This window comes from Phocoena sinus, chromosome 20, assembly GCF_008692025.1.
Source record: "Phocoena sinus isolate mPhoSin1 chromosome 20, mPhoSin1.pri, whole genome shotgun sequence".
Lineage (NCBI taxonomy): Eukaryota > Metazoa > Chordata > Mammalia > Artiodactyla > Phocoenidae > Phocoena > Phocoena sinus.
The window spans coordinates 5,471,717-5,491,029 of NC_045782.1; the positions used below are offsets into that span (position 1 = coordinate 5,471,717).

Consider the following 19,313-nt stretch of genomic DNA (forward strand, 5'->3'; position numbering starts at 1 on the left):
GTTCTTGTTTTATGGAGGAGAGGAATTTTGGACATCCTTACCCTTGCCTTTTCTTTTTTTTAATAGTAATCTTTTATTTATTTATATATTTATTTTTGACTGTGTTGTGTCTTTGTTTCTGTGCGAGGGCTTCCTCTAGTTGCAGCAAGCAGGGGCCACTCTTCATCGCGGTGCGTGGGTCTCTCACTATCGCGGCCTCTCTTGTTGCGGAGCACAGGTTCCAGACGCGCAGGCTCAGTAATTGTGGCTCACAGGCCCAGTTGCTCCGTGGCATGTGGGATCTTCCCAGACCAGGGCTCGAACCCGTGTCCCCTGCACTGGCAGGCAGATTCTCAACCACTGTGCTACCAGGGAAGCCCACCCTTCCCTTTTTGCTGAATGCTTTCTGGGATATAGACTCTGAGAACAAGAGTTCTTGGTGGGCGGGTGTTATTTTTTTGTTTGTATTTATTATTTGGAAACAAGGTAATGAACAAATGGGAGGCAGTTGTTTGGAATCAATATCCCTTTGTCCCCCAGTGCCAGTGCTCCTCCTTCTGAGCTTCCCCTCTACTTATCTTTCCTGCACTTCTCTCATTTTGGCGTCTTTAGTATCCTAGCTCTGGCTACCCTACACCTAATACAGTCCACATATGATCTCGACTGACAGACTTGTGCAAATGTTCAGGTGGAGAGAGAGAAGTAGGCTTCCTTCTCAACGTTCAGGCTGCTTGAACACTGCCCCACTTTACCGTCCTTTCTGTTGGCCCTTGACTGGTTTCCTAGGGCTGCCGTAACAAAATTATCACAAAGACAGTGGCTCAAAACAACAGAAACGTATTCTTTCACAGTCCTGCAGGCTAGAAGTCTTAAAGTGTAGGTAGGGTTGGTTCCTTCTGGAGGCTCTGAGGCAGAACCTGTCCCATGCCTTTCCCCTAGTGTCTGGTGGTTGCTACAACCCTTGGCCTCCCTCGGCCTGTAGATGCACCCCTCCAGTCTCTGCCTCCGTCTTCACAGAGCATTCTCCTCTTATAAAGACGCCACTCATTGGGTTCAGCGCCTACTCTATTCTAGCGTGACTTCATCTTCACTAATGACATCTGTAAAGACCCCTTTCCAAATAGGTCACATTTTGAGGTTCTGGGTGGACATGAATTTTGAAGGGACACTCTTCAAATTAGTACAGCTCTCTATGCATTTTGATGCGGACTTGTAGGATCTTCTGGACCTTCTAATAGTTTTCCCACGTTCCTTTGTATTGACTGCTAGGAATAGTTTAGTGCAAATATTGCCAAATGGGATATTTGACTAAGTAGTCCTTCCAGATCATGTGTATAACAAATGTAAACTTGTCCTAGAGTTATCCATCCTTGTTCATGTCATTTATCCCAGCCACCTGTGCTTGTTTGCTAGTTTCCTATGGGAGACAAAACATCTTTTCTGATCTTATGCTGACTCAAATTTGTATTAGCCTGCAGTGAGGAATCCATTCAAAGTGTCACTTTAAATATCACTGGCACCCCTTTGCTAACACGTAGCAGTGTAAAAAGTAGGAGGGATTCCTGCCCTCCAAGAGCTCATGAATGAGGAAAGTGGACCAGGGAGGTGAAATGATACCCTCAGGTCACACAACAAGTTTTGAGCACTCCCTATGTACCAGGCACTGTTCTAAGTGTCTTGCATATTAATTTGTTTAATCATCACAGCAACTCTGTTTTCCCATTTAACAGTTGAGTAGGGACTTCCCTGGTGGTCCAGTGGTTAAGACTCTTCACTCCCAATGCAAGGGGCCTGGGTTCGATTCCTGGTCAGGGCACTAGATCCCACATGCTGCAACTAAAGATCCTGCGTGCCACAACAAAGATCCCACGTGCAGCAACAAAGATCCCATGTGCCACAACTAAGACCTGGCATAGCCAAATAAATAAATTAAATAAATAAATATTTTTAAAAAAACAGTTGAGTAAACGGAGATTTTTCACAGAATTAGTAAGCGGTAGTGCTGGGATTCAGATCCAGCTAGTCTGTTGCTTTTAACCTCTCTACTCACTCTGCGCTCTTTATGTCATCCTTGGCTACATAGAAATGATTTGACAGCCTCAAGGGATGCTCAAAAGGCATCCCTGGGCTTCCCTGGTGGCACAGTGGTTGAGAGTCCGCCTGCCGATGCAGGGGACACGGGTTCGTGCCCCGGTCTGGAAAGATCCCACATGCCGCGGAGCGGCTGGGCCCGTGAGCCATGGCCGCTGAGCCTGCGCGTCCGGAGCCTGTGCTCCGCAACGGGAGAGGCCACAACAGTGAGAGGCCCGCGTACCGCAAAAAAAAAAAAAAAAAAAAAAAAATGGGCATCCCTTTTAGCAATTGTACTTTACAGGGGGCAATGTGTATGTAATCAGCCCACTGGGGATGCCCTTTGGCTCATCCCAGGATTTACCTGTGCATCCCAGCGAGCGCCTTCCATGAAGAGGCCATGGATGTAGGCCCCTTCCTGAGGGGGGCTCCTGAATTCCTCTCTGTTCTTCTTTGTCACGTCACATTGCAAGGCCATCTGGTCCAGGGGCCACTCATTCTTGCGGGCTGTGGACTGCATGATGGCGGTCAGGAAGGACTGAGGGTTGAAGAAGCCTGTCAACCACACAGTGGGGGGCATCGTAAAGTCGCCTGTCCAGGCCTCCAACTCCCTGATTCGGTTGAGCAGGTCCAAAAACCAGGCTGCCAGGCCTGCAGTGGAAGGGTAGGCACGCCTGGCCCAGGGCTCCGGCACTGTGTCTAGGTACAGAGCGTCCTGTAAGTTCTCCATGTCGCTGGTCATGGTCAGCTCCCCCTGAAGACAAAGAATGAGAGGGGAAAGAGTGAGGGGCAGCAAGTCCCTGGAAACAGCTGGCCTCGGGGATCTTTGGGAAGACAGGAGATGACGGCTGGGGTCGGTGACACAATGACAGTCCCTGTCTAGTACTTGATCTGCAAGGTTTGTCTCACAGAGACTGGTCGTCTCCCCACTCCTGTGGTTTCAGAGTCTACACGTATCTACTGACGGTAGTTTAGGTCCACTGCAGACCTCAAGCCACCTGTGGGTTCCACGCTGATTCCACCCTACCCTAAAGCTTGGGCTCCTCTGTTCTCCTCCAGCGAAGGAGGAATCCTCTTCCAATTGCTAGATGAAATCTGTAAAGGAAGATGTACATTGAAAACCATCTTTAAATTAAACTTTGTAACCTTAATTATGCCAAGGATCTGCAATTTCTTGAAGGTGTCGTGTCCACTGTGGCGGCGTCTGCAGGGGGGTTAGGGTGCCCAGTAAGGCTTGCTGTGTCTGATGTGATGACCGTCAGTCCCATGAAGCTATTTAAGCACAAGTGAGTTAGAAGTATCAGGTTATCAGTCACATTAGCTACATTTCATGGCATCAGCAGGCACCGTGCCCTTAGCACAAACGTGGAACATTCTCATCACTACAGAGGGTTCTATTGGACAGCACTGCTCTAAACCGAAAGGCCTAGTTTTCTGTTTGGTAATTAAACTGTAGTGTATGTGTTTTTGCCAGGGTTGTGTTAAAAATTCTGTATGTTGCAGTTTTAATAAAACATGTTTATGGGCATATAATTGTACACGCTGGCTAAACTGCAGATAAGAAGATATGTAGACAAATCAAGACTCATTACAAAAAAATAAAGTCCAATAGACTTAAAAGGAAAAAGATACAGGCCGTATTTATTTTTCCTTTTAAAATAAAAATTTTAAGTTTTCAATGGCCAATTAACTCACATAATTATAAAGTGCTTTTATAAATAATACACCAAATAAATTTGCTTCCCCACAGAATTGTTTTGGGTTGTTTTGAGTCGGGGTGTGTCTGTGGAAGTTTTTTGCACCTGTGAATGTTGTTGGCCATGTGAGTTGGTGGGGAGGTAAGGTCCCCCGCCCTGGAATCATCCCACAACTGACCTAACAGGACTGGGCCAGCACTACTGGAAAAAGTAGGATGAAAATGTCCCGGTCCTTTGGCACATCTCTGAGGGCCGCGGCAGAGAGACAGATAGAGATGAACTCACATGGAGCCCTGGACTCTGCCAGCCACAGTTGTTTGCTGGTACAGAGAAGTCCTTTGTTGCCTGGTTATCGTCCCCGGCTAATTCAATCACTTACTCGGTGTGACCATGCCTTACACAGAGATGTGCCACTTCTGAAAACGGTGAGGTCCCATAAACCTCTATTTCTCTGACGTTCATTGCAAGAAGAAATCATGTGCTTAAATTAAAATATATGCAATATTAGGGCAGTGAAACTCTCCTGTAAGACACTAAAACAGCGGATCCATGTCATTACACATTCGTCCAAATCCGTAGAACGTACACCACCCAGAGTGAACCCTAATGTGAACTACAGGAGACTTTGTTGATTGTGAGGGGTCGGGGTAGATTTACCAGCTGTAACAGATGGGCCACTCTGCTGGGGGTGTTGATGATGGGGAGGCTGGGTGTGGTCGGGGGAGGGGGATATGGGAACTCCGCCTTCTGCTCAATTTTGCTGTGAACCTACAACTGCTCTAAAAATAAAATCTGATAATAAAAAAATGTATATGCAATACTTAACACTTCAAAAATCTAAAATCATTTTGACAGCAGGGAAGCATAAAATGTGTAACTTGGCTTTCTTAAAAATTTCTATCTGCTTAGAAGTTATTCTGACAATGATTTTGCATTTACTAATTGAAAGTATGAGCGATGGAGCCTTAAAGAATGTGCTCTTAGGTTCTGCCCGTTTGAGAGTGAAGCAAGAACGATTTAGGAAAAGAAGTCGTTCACCTTGTGGTTAGGGTGCTGAACTCAGATCTGTCCATGACCTTGAGTGGACATAGAAATGACTCACTTTCAGAGGAGGGGTTGAGAAGAAACCAGAGAGAACCCCACTCCAAATTCACTCAGTGTAATATGGGTCCCTTTCTTAGGAAAAGAGGAATAAACCTACAGACTCTGGGACAGCGCTTCTTAAAAGGTGTTCAGAGAAAATTCGTTTCCTCAGGTGCTGCCAGATTGATGGAGGCGGGGTGGGCAGATGGGAAGTTTCTCAGCCAAACTGTGGGTAAGCAGGCCTTTTGTAAAGACTCCAGCTCCCCGTGAGAGAAACCTGCTTCCATCTGCTCAAGCCTGACCTCCTCAAACTCCCCCTGCCTGGATCCCGTGGAACACGGATTAATAATGTCTGCACTTATGTGCTTATAGGTCAAGAGTCGACAAAAAGAAAACTCACAAAGAGAACACTAAATCCTTAAGAAGATGACATAGTTCAGGATCCTGTGTTACTGGCTTATTCCATGTCCATATTGCAGGGAAAGCAGGGAGAACTAAAGACTGGGGGGCGCTTCATGGTGGGTATGAGGGCTACCTGGATGTGGCCTTAACCACTTTTTTTGTCCCTATAAATAAATGCTTTCAAAGTCTTTCTTAGGTAGAATATAAGATAAAAACCTGATTTGCCCTCTAGGCCTTCATTGCTTTAAGTCAGTGCGCTTGTTAAAAGCACGGATTCAAAGGCTCCATTCCAAACCTAAGGACTCCAGCCTCTGGATGGCCAGGAATGTCCGTCTGTAAAGGGCATCTCTGGAGGGTCAGAAGTGGCTGGTGCTCTGGGCTCGCAGGCACGTGGCCAGCGTCCGTCATGTGGGGTCAGCAACGCCCACATATGCCCTTCTCCAGGGGCTGCAGGCTGCACCTTGTTCTGAGGGTCAGCCCCTGTCTGCTTTTTCTTCCCTCTGGAGGTGGTCTTTGCAACCAGCTTTCACATGAATGAAACACCGGGAGGCAAAGAGATGTGGAGGGAAGTGGGAATTATGTGGGTTCCACCCTTCCCAGTCTGGCGTCCAGACTGCGGTGACCGCAGCTGGTCCATCTGTGCACTCTAGCAGACATGTGGGCCAGGGCAGCTGCCTGTGGGGTGGTGACCGTATGTCACTAAAGGGCCAAAGCAAAACCTGAACTATTAAGTCAACACATGAGAGTCAACGGATGAGAGTAAAGAGCCAGAGCGGTTCCCCAAGTCAGCAAGTTGGGCTTTAAGACTGAACATCTTTCACATGTTTAGAAAAACAGAATTTGTCAATTAGGAGGGGCAATTAGCCACTGAAGCATAGGGGGGAAATGTTTGATGCCATTAAATATCTGAATAATAGAAAATAGTTCCCAGCCCCAGATTCTGGGCTGGCCATGACTCCATCTAAGAGAGCACTGCCCAAATGAAATACAATGCAAGTTGTGAATGGGTAATTTTACATTTAAAATTCACAAAATTACATGTGTGTAATTTTACATTTTCTAGTAGCTACATTAAAAAAATAAAAAGAGGGGCTTCCCTGGTGGTGCAGTGGTTGAGAGTCCACCTGCCGATGCAGGGGACACGGGTTCGTGCCCCGGTCCGGGAAGATCCCACATGCCGCGGAGCAGCTGGGCCCGTGAGCCATGGCTGCTGAGCCTGCGCGTCCGGAGCCTGTGCTCCGCAACGGGAGAGGCCACAGCAGTGAGAGGCCTGCATACCGCAAAAATAAATAAATAAATAAATAAAAAGAAAAAGATGAATTTAATTTTCATAATATGTTATTTAACTTAATAGATTAACTTAACTTTATAGATTTAAAATGTCAAATATTTCAATATTTAATCAATATAACATATCTTTGAAATATGGCATTTAATTTAAACTTACAACACATTTCAGTTTGGACTAGCCACATTTCAAGTGTTAACCTGTTGTTAGTGGCTACCATACTGGACAGTGCAAAAGAATCCAGCTTCTCTTGTAGTTTTCCAACACAGGAAGAGATTTTTCTGGGCAGGCTGCCATCAGTAAATGGCGCTTTGAAAGTTATACCTAGTTGTAAAGGATTGTAAAGGAATAAACTGGCATTTGGGAGTTTTGTACATCAGGCTTTTGTGCATTTGGTTAGTGGGAGTCAGTACCTCTGACCAAACAGCTCTGGGATGCTCACAGGACCTGGTTCTTCATTGTGTAAGGCTGAGAGCCAGATGTCTGACTCTCCTGAATTCTTCTCTGTGGGGACACGGTTGTGGCTGGTAGACCTCTCCCAGGTGGCCACTTCTGTGTGCTGTGGGCTCCCACAGTCCTCAGGGATTAGAGAGCTGTGCCTTTCAATTCAGCCAGTACTTTTGGGTAGCATTATGCTTTCCCATCCAGCCAACTATGAATAAAAATTGCATAATAAAAAATGCTAAGGGTATTGACTTAATGACTTGAAAAGTCAGACATTTTCTAATTTGGTACCCAGTCTGGGCAGGGCATTTGGGTTTGTCTGTTTGATGTGCTGGGTAGTGTGGGTTGCCCCATGTCTCCCTGTGCTCCACCTAAAACAGTCCTAGAACTTCAAAGTGACTGTTAAAGAGAAAGAAAGGACCGGAAGGAAAACGTCGCTCAGATTTTCCTCTCCTCCCATTATGCTTCCCCTTCCATGTTCCACTGGGAGCTGGGATGTGAGTTCCTCACCGCTCCATGTACCAGCTGCTGTCCAGTGGGGCCCTCACATCTCCCGCACATGCCAGGCTGTCCTGTGAACCCCTCCTGTTTCAGTTGCTCCCTTCAGCTGTTTCCTCTCTGACTCCCATTTCTTGCAGCTCAGCTTAGCCTCTTCCCCAGACTTGGAAACTTTTCCTTCTCTGAACTCTGCCACTGTCCCCTTGCACCTTCACCGTTCCATGAAGACATCTGTCCATCTTTTCTTCTACCTACTTGCCTTAATGCTATTCACAAACTTGTCTCGCCACAAGAATTACCCATCTGCTGGCTAAAAATATAGGTTTCCAGACCCCAGCTCCACAGGTTGGTGGGACTGGAGGGTGGAGATAGGAACACATATTGGAATGACGCCCCCAGGGAGTCTGATGACCAGGCCAGTTTGGGGCCCTGTCCTAATGAGACTGGGTTTTCATGACAGCGTTTTTAAGCGGAGATTGCTCTGTCTGTCCCCCCGCTCACAGGGGACCAGGAGAAAAAGGCAACAGACCGTTGTCCTGACTGCTTCTGGGTCAATGTTGTCACCACTAGTCACCTTTAGAAGTTCACCATATCACTCTTACTCACCTGGGGGACCCTCTGCTCCAGCCAAACTAAGTTAACTCTTAGAACAGGCTTAGGGTTCCTCACCTTGGGACTTCTAGAAGATTCTTCTTATTGCCACATGTCATAATCCTACTCTTCCTCCAAAGCTCCCTGCGTGCCACTTCTCTGCTGGGGCCATCCCTGATTCCACATACTTATTTCTTCCTTTCTTCTCGCACCTCTCTCTGTGTGGCACTGAATCAACCCTGCCTGGTACTGTAATCCATTTGTATGCTCGTTTTCCCGCCAGACTGTCCGTCTGGAGCGGAAGGCTCCCCTGTCAGTCTCTGCTGTCTCCCCAAGGGCAGAGCACCGAGGCTGGCCATCCACCAGCCCTGCTCGAGCTAGACTGGAAGAAAAGAGTAACTCCCTCCCCACCCCTTCATCCTCGCCCAGGCACGCACTGGGATCCATGACACCAAGCTGCAGCGAAGGCTCTTGAAAGAAAAATGAGTGAACGAATTGGAAGTCGGATGGGTAGATAGACTGCAGCAAATTGCACAGATTCACTAAGCTAAGACCGCAACAAACAAGCTCAAGATAATTATGAATATACACCCGCGTACCTAGGGAACCGAGCCACATCAAATGACCGGCAAGGTCCTTATTTACGTCTGAGATTGTTCTATGGAATTCCGTATTTCCTTTGATTACCAGCCGGCGCATAATTTGGTAACATTGCCAAACAGCCTCAGCCTTCGACATCCTTTCCCGTCTCTCATTTCTCCTTATTTCCTTCTATCCATATTGGGGCCGAATGGGAATTAACAGACTGAAGAAAACTCACCCAGATTTCTCAGTCTACTTCATAGTTTCTATGTGACCACATGTGAAGATGCTCATGGTTGTGTGTCCTCTGCACCCGTGACAGTGGTTATACGACTCCAAGAGGCAGACACAAGGGCGGCAGCACATCACAGGTCTGGATGTCCAGGGCTGGGCTGAGTGTTCACTGCTGCCTACAAAACTGGGTTCTCACTTTCCCTCTGTCTGGGGTTACAATTATTTTAATAAATGTGCCAGTGTAAACTGACAACAGTTACTTTCCTCAGCTCCTCAAAGGCAGCAGGACCTCCCACTCACCCATCATGCAGGTGATCTGTTTGGCTTTGTGCTGGGCACTTGATGGAATTATCTTATGGTGAATAAAACAGATCTATTTACATAATTGGTGGCATAAATAATAGACTCTTTCATTGCTCATGAGAAACGTCAGAGCTTGTGCAACATCTCGGGCCTTTCAGATAACCATGGGGGTGCAGAAGATTAAAGTTCTTTCCTTTCCTCTGAGGGGGTGGTAATAATATGCCATCAGCTTACACTTCTGGGTACTTGCCACGTGCTGGGCCTTGCTCTAAACATTCTACACAAACCTATTGATTGAATCCTTCCCAAAGCCCTGTGAAGTAGGACCACTATCCCTGTTTTACAGGTGAAGAAACTGAGACGCAGTGAGACTCAAGTCACTCTAAGGCCACACGGCGAGGAGGCAGCAGAGCTGGGAGGCGGGGCAGGGCTGTCTAGAACCTGTGCTTTGATGCGGCACACACTTCCATGTCCCATGAAAGCAACACCACCCATGTCAGCAGAAGACACAGGGCATCAAGACTTCTCTTCTCCTCGGCACTCAGAGCATGGGCCCCTGGGCAGCTTGCCAGTCCCAGCTCATTCTGCCTTCCCAGCTTCCAGCTTCAGAGCCTGTCTCACCCTCCCTGCAGCCTGGCCAGACTCTGGTTTCTAGGAGTGGCACCTTCTTAGGCAGTGAGGCTGCTGTGACCACTGCTCTCCAGCTCCCCTGGTGCTCTTCCCACAAGGGGTTCCTGCTGGCAGTGCCCTCCCTCCCCCGCCCCCAGCCTCACCCACCTTTAATCCAAGGTCTAGCTCTCGCAGGGAGCGCTGAATCTCTCGGGTGAGGACGTTCATCCATTCGCACTCCTGGAGTGCCACGACCACGTAGGGGGTGCGCTCCTCTGCTTTGGCCATCAGCTCTGGGATGTTAAACTCATCTGTCACCCGCTCCAATATTTCTTCCAGGGCGGCCTTGACCTGCCCCACAACAGGAAACACAGGGTTAAGACGGGGTTCAACTTCTCCAGAAGGCCTCCATTCCCCTGCCACGTGGCACTAAAGATGCCAGTCATACGTGCCCTGGGCATACCCTTGCCCGCTTGCTGAGGCCAACTGGGTCAGGGGCTGAGGGCCAGCCACAGCAAGGCCTCCCGTATAGGCTGGCCAGCTCTCTGTGACTCCTGGGACCAGCTGAAAAGGATGAACACAGAGGCCTTTCTGAGAACTGGGAGTTGAAAAACCCAGAGACTGACCCTGCTAGCTGTGGGAATCGAGCTAGGAGGGCATAGGACAGACTTGGGCCTAGGGCGGTCATTTGGAAGCACGGGAAGCCGCGGCGATGAGCAGCAGTGACGGAGACATGGAAACATTCCATTCGGAGTTTCCACGAGGCTGCACTGCAGTTCCTGTCCTTGGGTCCTGGAAGAAGCATTGCCACAGCTCATGTAAACCTCCTCCCACACCCCACGGACCCTTTTGTCACACGGACTGTCAGCTAATCAGACCAGGGGAGCTAGAACAATCAGGGCCTCTCTCCAGGAAAATTGGAATTGAGGCACCGAGACTCTGGGCTGTCTGGGGGGCAAGCACTGGGAGGCTAAGTCTGCCATTTTGAAGCAAATGAGTAAAGCCCAGGAGCTCTGTCAGCAGAGAAGGAAAAACGAGAAAGTGCAGACTTACTAGAACATGTGGCTGGCAGAGGGGCTGGAGGGAGGAAGAGAGGGAGCCAGGGCTCCAGTTCCAGCCCTTCCTGGAGTCAGGAGAGCTGGTGGACGTGTGTGGTGGATGCTGTTTTGGTGCGTTCATCTCATCCCTCTTCTTCTAATGACGGGTCCCTGTCTCCTTTTGTGAAATTACCTCTTTCCCACTGTTTTGAGGCACAGTCACCGGGCCCAGCCCTCCACTGACTCAAGTGGGCCAATCAGATGATCTTTTCCAGGAGCATGAAAATTGAATCTCAAGCCCAGGATTTAGGTGCAGAAAGTGGAGGGAAGTGTGATGGTCCACTCTTCTCTCTCCCTGGGACCCCAGAGCCACTGTGGTTTCTATCCTTTCTTCAGTGTATTCCTTTGATACAGTGAGCTATTTCTTGCCTATTTCAGCGAAACTGGCCTCTGTTCCTTGCAACCAAAGAACCCTGACTGAGTTAATATGGCGTTGTTATGTATCACTCGTGTGAATTTAAGCAAGTCATTTAGACCTCAATTTTCTCATCTATTAAAAATTTCCAAGAGCAGCTTTCTCCACTGCCCCCTCCCCTGCCAACTCCCAGGGCTGGTGAAGAGATCAAACCAAAAGAGGTGATGAATGTGGCAGCATGTGAAAGCTACAAAGGACCCTATACATGTACAGGATTATTAATATTAATTTTGCCTTGTATTGTTAACAGACAATACATTACCTAGGAAAAGAGCTGATGTTAGAAGAAAAGAAAGTAAAAACTCATAACCATGTCACAAATGGGTCTCTGGTTCTGTCATAGCAAAAACTGGAATGGAATTTTAACAGTACCTGGAAGCTGCTGCTGAGACAGAAGACAAATGGCTAAAACTACATCATAGTTCTGTCTCTGGAGATGAATTTGAAGAAACAGCCCTGTATCAGCAAGCTGCCATCTGGACATTATTCACAAAGAAATGAAAAGATAGTCTGGAGCTATTGTTTCAAAACACATTGAACATGGGGAAACAGAGTTCTCTTCCGTCACTGATCAGGCCTTGGAGGATTTGGAGACCCTGCCTGAGGAGGGAGCAAATCCACAGACATAGAGCGGACACTTCAGATGGGAGCAGTGCATGCCAAGGGATGTGGTCTACTTTACTTCCACAAGCAAACACCTCTGTTTTTTTTTTCCTTTTGGAAAAGTAATAAATGCTTATCATAAAAATCTAAATATTACAGATTCGTCTGATATTAGAAGCAAAATCCTCCCACAATTTTGCCTCTTCCTTCAAAGGGGGAAAAAAAGCACTGTTAATTATTGGTTTATAATTTCTGCAGGTGTCCTTCAATGAATATGACCCTATCTATCCATCATCCATCTATCCATCCACCCATCCCCATATTTATCACATCTGCCATATCTTCCTTCCTGCCTTGCTGCTTCTCTTCCCTCCATCGCTCTCCCTTCCCTCCCCACCTCCTTCTCTTTCTATCACAAATGGAATCATAATACACACAGATTTTTCAGTTTGCTTTTTTTGTGTTTTGTTTTTGTTTTCTTTTGGCCCCCACCATGTGGCCTGCGGGATCTTAGTTCCCCAACCAGGGATAGAATCCATGCCCCCAGCAGTGGAAGCTCAGAGTCTTAACCACTGGACCGCCAGAGAAGTCCCTCAGCTTGCTTTTCTCACCTAATGATATATCTTGAACACATTCCCTTGTTAGTACTTATGGATTTACCTTGTTTTTTAACAGTATATATTATTTCACTGTTTTGGCATAGCATAATTTAGTGAGTCATCCCCCTATTGATGGTATTTGGTCTGTTTATCATTTCTACTACTATAAACAATCCTGCAATAAAGAAGTATATCATAACATCTGTGCCCTTTTGAGTGTTTCCACTGGTTGAATTCCTAGGAATAGAATTATGAGTAAAATATATGAACATTTTAAACTTTAGGTGCTATTGTCAGGTTGCTCTACAATTTAAACCTCTACTAACAGAGATGGGAGTACATCTTTTCTTATGTTCTCACCACTGGATATCCTCACATGTAAAAAATTTTACCATTGTGTGAAAAATAATATTTCACTTAACTCCATTTAGTTATGAGCGATGTTGAGAATATTTTACTATTTTTCTTGGCCATTTGTATTATTACGTGAATTTCTTTTGTGTCCTTTTCCCCTTTCCCCTCTTCTCTCTTCTTTTTCCTCCATGGGTAATATCTGTATATTAGCGAAATCTGCCCACTTCCCGGTATCTGTGTTTCAGTTGGGTTCTCCAGAGTTTGGCAAGTGACCATACTTCATTCATCTCTGACATACACAAACACACACACACCATTTCTTGAAGTGGTCAGAAGAAGGGAAATGACAAGAACTAGAAGCTTCCTTTAATGCTGCCCAAAGAATCCTAAGCCTATTACTCACGTAGTCCCAGCCTTTTCATTTTTAAGCTAGGAACATTTTTGATGCTAGGTGGTTTGGATTCTGGGCAACATAAACTTTCTTATCTTCCTTTTGTTCTCAAATTATATCCTATGCATCAAAGAGTAAAAGAGGTTGAGTAGTGGGGTTTAGAGCAGCTTTCTCAGAGTAGGCTCACCTGCATCACAATCGCTGGGCTGCAAATTCCTGGGCCTAACCCCAGACCCCAGAATCGATGCTCCCTAGCTCATTCTGAGGCATACTAAAATTGAGACTCATTTTAATGACATCACTCCATACCTTTAAACAAGCATCCAGCTCCTTTACTATCAGTCAGTTTGTTTTCCTAAAATCAATCCCTGAAGCCTAAAAGTTCGATAACTCTCCAGGTTTTTTAATCCTTAATCTTCCAAGTATGTTTCCTTGTAACAAGGGAACCTCTAACTAAAGGAATCCGGGTAGTACTCTGGAGGGGAGGTGGGGTGAAGCAGACGCATCTGTTGGAAACTGAACTGCCTTGTCTTAGGAAAGCATCACAGAGAAGGTTCACTTTGAGCCCCTTCCTTTTCTGCCCTCTGCTGCGCCCTCACCAGGAACAGAGCTCCCAGGTTGCCTCTGGTCACCCTACACCCACACGGCACCCGCCTCTGGCTTTCCACCCAACAATTCCCCTCCACCTTCCTGAAGTTTCGGGAAGTCCTGTGCTTAGTAGCACTAGCTGTGCGTTAGGAGACTCGGGGACTAACTGTCCTTCCCACAAAGAGACCGCATTTTCGTCTTAAAGAGGAGCGAGTTCGTCCACTCGAGCGTCTAGTTGGCGGAGTGAGGGTGGCGTGTCTAGGTACAGCTCCCCACCCATAATTACTTAGTTTGGGAAAGGAACCATGAGGTCCGTTTCGAGGTTCCCAAACCACGATTGTTCAGCTCTGCCCTTTCTTCACTTTGGCAGACAAACGGAATAAAACCTGCCTTTGGGGGAAGGAGTGAAGCACTGCCACACCCAGCGGCAGGGACGTCCTACCAGGTACCCCGAGGGCCCGCCTGGTCACGTGACTGCGGCGGGTCCCTCCGAGGCGAAGGGTCTGCGCGGCGAGGCTGGACCAGCCATGCGCGGGGAAGACGCACGCCGTGCAGTCTGCGCTGTGGAGCCCAACGCGGCCGGCGGGAGAAAGGGTGACCTCGGCAGTCCTGGGCTCCCCAGAATATCTCGGGCAACACCTCCATATACCTTTTCTTCTCTTGCGGACCCCGCTCCATCTCCGGCCTGGCTGTCCCGGGGCTGCAGCTCCAGCACCGTGCGAAAGAGCTTCTCCGAAGTCTGGGTCAGGAAGCCGATCTCCGCGTTCGGATGGAGGCCGTAGAGATGCGGCGACTCTGGGGGCAGCTCGGCGTCGATGTACTAAAAAGTCAAGGGCAAGCTCACTTGAAAACCAACGAGACGTGTCTCCCATCTCCCACCTGACTAGTGCTCTGCAGGGCAGTCAGTGGGCCGGAGCAGGCCTCTGACGCCGGGGCCCCTCTGGCCCTCCAGGTGGACGCCCACCAGGGGGACGCCACTCACCGATGCTGGCCGACCTCAGCGTGCTGCCCACCTGTTAGGGCACATCCTTACACCGTCCGTTTGTGTATGCCCGGCTGGTTTTCCAGAACCTCCACATTCATGAGCTCATTCTTTTGGGGGAAGCTTAGCTGACTTTATCCATCTCCAATCTCAGCCCCTCCCACGGTGCCCTGACCTACACCTGTCCCCCCACACACAAGGAGGACTTCTCAGAGTCCCTCAGAGATACTTTTCCTGCCTGGAAATTTTACCCAGCCCTCCCTGCTTAACTTCCTTTTCTCTCCCCTCTGTTTATTTAAATCAGGGATGATAAACCTGAATGCAAACATGGGGCCATGTATGCAAAATTAATGTGTGAATCCTGGTGTAGGATGAAGTGAGCTTTGCTTCTGGCAGAAAGCATTCGAATTAAAAACATTTAAAACAACGTGTCTCCAAACACCACATCTCTGTGGTCAGTTGTGGTGGGCCATAGGCTGCCATCCCTAAAAAATCCTCCCCAGCATGTAAAGCTCACTCCCTTCTCCAAATGTTTCTGAGCACTCTGTGCCCATTCTCCCCATTACAGCGAAAAAATGCCCCTCAGGTTTAGCTTTGATGATTTCTTGGTGTTGGTAACATCTAGTCTAAGTAAAAGATGGCTCACTCCTTAAAGGCAGATTTGCGTGTTTATTTTTGCATTTCTTCCAGCACCCAGCACACTCCTGGACTCCTGGTAAGCCCTATAAGCATCTCCTGACAGATTAAAGAGAGGTATGGAGAAAGGGGAACTCTACCCAAGTCATCTGGAAATGTGCGAACCATGTTATCATTGCCCGTCACCTGCATTTGTTCCACAGACAGTAGGGGACGCTCTTGCACAACTTTCTTGGCTAAGGCCTTCAAAGCGTTTATTTAAAAAATTCTTTTATTTACTTTCAAGAGAATTATTGTTTTTAACTTCTTCTCATAGGCCTAGTTTTTATGGATCAAATAACTTTTATGACTCACCTTCTTAAATTTTAGGAATTAAAAATTTGTTTAAAGATTGTAGTTAATGTTCCTATGACCAGTATTTCCCTTATTCAAGAGTTCTTTTAGGGATGTTCAAAAGTCAAGCAACAAAAAAGGTTTTTTTGTTTGAATTCCTTTTTAATACATTTTCATGGTGGGGTAAATAGGCAAAGATGCACACCTTAAAAATAGCTGAAGTGGGCTCCCCTGGTGGCGCAGTGGTTGGGGGTCCGCCTGCCGAGGCAGGGGACGCGGGTTCGTGCCCCGGTCCGGGAGGATCCCACGTGCTGCTGAGTGGCTGCGCCCGTGGGCCGTGGCCGCTGCGCCTGCGCGTCCGGAGCCTGTGCTCCGCGGCGGGAGAGGCCACAGCGGTGGGAAGCCCGCGTACCGCAAAAAAAAAAAAAAAATAGCTGAAGTAATAGTAAAATGAAAACCCAAAGTGAGAGTATGAAAAAACTCCATGAGAATGTTTTCTTGCTATGGGTACATGTGTCTGTGTTCACAGCAACCAACAGAGAATAGGAGGGGTGAGTGATCTGCCCACAAGATCATGTCCCTCTGAAGATATTTAGAACCACTAATATAATCTTTACCAAAAGTTGGCTAAGTTCTTACCTAAATTTTTGCTCCTAATGGTTGTGTCAATATCCTGAATGAAAACAATCAGATAAATGCCCGAGATGTTGTTTGTAGAAAAGAGCACCAAATAGAATGATGGAGCTAAACATCAAGAATAAAAAGATCTCTAAAAGTTCAACTTTATCACTGATTTGAGGCTAGAAATCCTATAGTAGCTCTCAAGTTGAACAGGCTGAGAGCCACGCTGGATGTGACCTCGGCTCTCTAAGCTGGGCTTCCCCGGCCCTACATGTACATCTCCAGTCCTTTGGGGAGAGACCCAGGTCCCTACCTGGTGGTAAGCATTGTAGTCCATGTTGCCTGGGAGGGGGAACCCTGGGGCCAGGGACAGCTCTCCTTCCAGCATTTCTGGTTTGATGAATTCCTCCAGGTAGGTCCTGCAGAGTCTCCTGTCCCACTCATCAGTGATATGGCCTCCGTACATGATCTCACCAAAGAGGTAGCGCAAGTCATCATAGGGGACCTGAGAGACGGGAAGGAAAGGAAGATCTCCACGCAGGCCTTGGGATGGCCCGACGTGTGGACAGAGCGTGAGCCACAAGATAGGGTGGTTCTTGAGATTAGGAACAATGTCTTATTCATCCAAGCTCCCTTGGTGCCCAGCGGGGTCGGGCACACGTGGGAGCTCATTAAACGCTGGAGGAATTACATCAAAGAGTGAGAAGAGGGCTTCCCTAGTGGCGCGGTGGTTGGGAGTCTGCCTGCCGATGCAGGGGACGTGGGTTCGTGCCCCCGTCCGGGAAGATCCCACGTGCGGAGCGGCTGGGCCCATGAGCCATGGCCGCTGGACCTGCGCATCTGGAGCCTGTGCTCCGCGGCGGGAGAGGCCACAACAGTGAGAGGCCCGTGTACCAAAAAAAAAAAAAAAAAAAAAAAAAAAAAAGAGTGAGAAGAGGTAAGACGCCAGCACTCTTGCACACATGCCTTCCCTCTTTCACAGTCATTAACTGTGGCAGTGAAGTCAGTCTCTACCTATGGGTCCTTTAATCATGCCAGTGTCGAACGGAGGAAAGCGAGGGCATGGGTACTTTTCCCATTTCCTGCCATGAATTAGCATATTAATTAATCGTCTCCTTGGAAAGTTCAAAGTGAATGAAATACAGCACACAAGTTCATGGGTGTTAGAGACAGGGGTGGAAGCCACCTGGAGAAAGCCGCGTGGCTGCGGCAGGTGAAGGGTTGGTGTGCTGTGTGGTGGGCTTCCCAGGACCCTGGAACCGGAGGCAGAGGCACTGCTTCTGGGCTGGCTTCATTGTCCCCCAAAGGATGCTGTGTTTGGTCCATGAACCAGAAGAGCCTTATGGCGTACACATGCTCTTAACTGGAAGAGCGTGGATTGTTAGTGTGTTTTGTAGGATGGAGACGTCAGACAGAGGAGAAAGGAGGCGAGGTGTGGCCAGAGTTTAGCTTCTTTAACTTCCGCAAGACCGTGCTCACTCCAGGAGCTGCGTGCACCACGAGAAGGTCTGCCTTGGCGAGTTAAATTGGGAGTGCGTAGCAGGTGAGTGTGGGGCCTCTTCCTGCCATCACCGCCCCCGGCAACGCTGGGAGCGCACAGGGTGGTCTGGGGGGCCCTGAGACTGACACCAGTGGGTGGCTCACACCGGCGTGAGGCACTAACTGGGCTTCCTGAGCTTTCTTGCCCCCCCCCCCCCGCCCCATAGCACTCACTCCTCAGCCTCACACTGGCCCTGGGGTTGCCCCTGTGGTAAACTTGCACCTGCTCACTCCCCTTGGGGAGGGTGTAGGCCTGCCCCGGCCCCGGTGAGCGCGCCCCTTTCTGGCCGTGCTGATGCCACGTCATCCTTCTCAGAGGTGCCCTCCCGAGCCACTCCGCGCCGCTGGAAACTTTACCTTCACGTTGGCCTCCAGGAAGTTGTAGAGCACGTTCACAGAGATGGTGAGGTCCCCAGTGTTGAAGGGGTAGGAGCGATTCCACCCCTGGGGCCCAAACTTTCTTCTTTCTGCCACCACGGCGTGAAAGTAACAAAGCGCAAAGAGGATGCTCTTAAACTCTGTCTCCCGGGAACACAACTCCAGGGTGTCCTGAAAGGAAATGTTGCTCGGTGTTAGCACAGAGCTGCCGTGATGCAGGGCAGGCCATGGTGTGGGTTAGGATGGCAGGGCTGCTGTGTTCCCGTGAGGGTTTGAGCTCCAGCAGGACCGTGGGTTGCTCTGTGGACAGGCATGGAATCGCGTTTGAGGGGACCTTGCAGAGGGGCTGGGTTTTAGTCTAGAATCAGAGCTAAGGTTTAGATTCAGCTTATAACGGGGTTTGGTTTACAGTTCAAATTCACACACATGGATGTGCTAATGAGGTTCCCAAGCACAGCTAACGGAAAAAGGGGTAGCGGCCAGGGGAGCATCGTCTTTGTCCTGTTAATGGCACTTTGCGCTGGGAGGTGGGAGGGGACTCCCACAGCATCATCTCTGATTTCCCTCCTTCCTGCCATGTTTTTCTTGCCCATCATGGAATCTTAGTAGGTGTAATTACTGCCTGTGTGACTGAAGAATCCATGGCTCATCTGCTGGGGGAGCTGCGGGAAGTGTGGGGGGGGGTGGGAGTCGGAGCCACAAGAGGCTGAGGGGTGCCGTGCCCTGCCCTTCCCATCCTAATGCCTCCTCTGAAGCAGAGTAGGGGTGATCGGACATGTGGCTGCAGAAGCAAGACCTCCTAGGGGTCCCGACTGCAAAGCATAAGGCAGGAGAGGTGGCGTGGCTCACGAAGAGAGGATGAAAGACGGGACAGATGGAAGAAAAGAGGAGCAAGAGAGAGTCCAGAGGGAGTCAGTGGAATTGCGCTTAGATTTTAAGGGGGATGGTGATGATGGTGGGGAGGGGAAAACCTGCATTTTGAAGGGCCGTTAGGACA

General features: G+C 48.6%; 1 protein-coding gene across 1 annotated transcript in view; it reads right to left on the reverse strand.

Moving 5' to 3' along the window:
• The window catches only part of DNAH9 (dynein axonemal heavy chain 9), a 304,275-nt gene that overhangs the window by 2,446 nt on the left and 282,516 nt on the right, over positions 1 to 19,313 (reverse strand). Inside the window, exons 64-68 of the mRNA XM_032616402.1 lie at positions 18,296 to 18,487; positions 16,713 to 16,904; positions 14,477 to 14,647; positions 9,949 to 10,131; positions 2,414 to 2,803 (exon numbers count right to left, since the gene is read on the reverse strand). Of these exons, the coding sequence (XP_032472293.1) occupies positions 2,414 to 2,803; positions 9,949 to 10,131; positions 14,477 to 14,647; positions 16,713 to 16,904; positions 18,296 to 18,487 (1,128 nt within the window). The remainder of the gene's footprint in view (positions 1 to 2,413; positions 2,804 to 9,948; positions 10,132 to 14,476; positions 14,648 to 16,712; positions 16,905 to 18,295; positions 18,488 to 19,313) is intronic.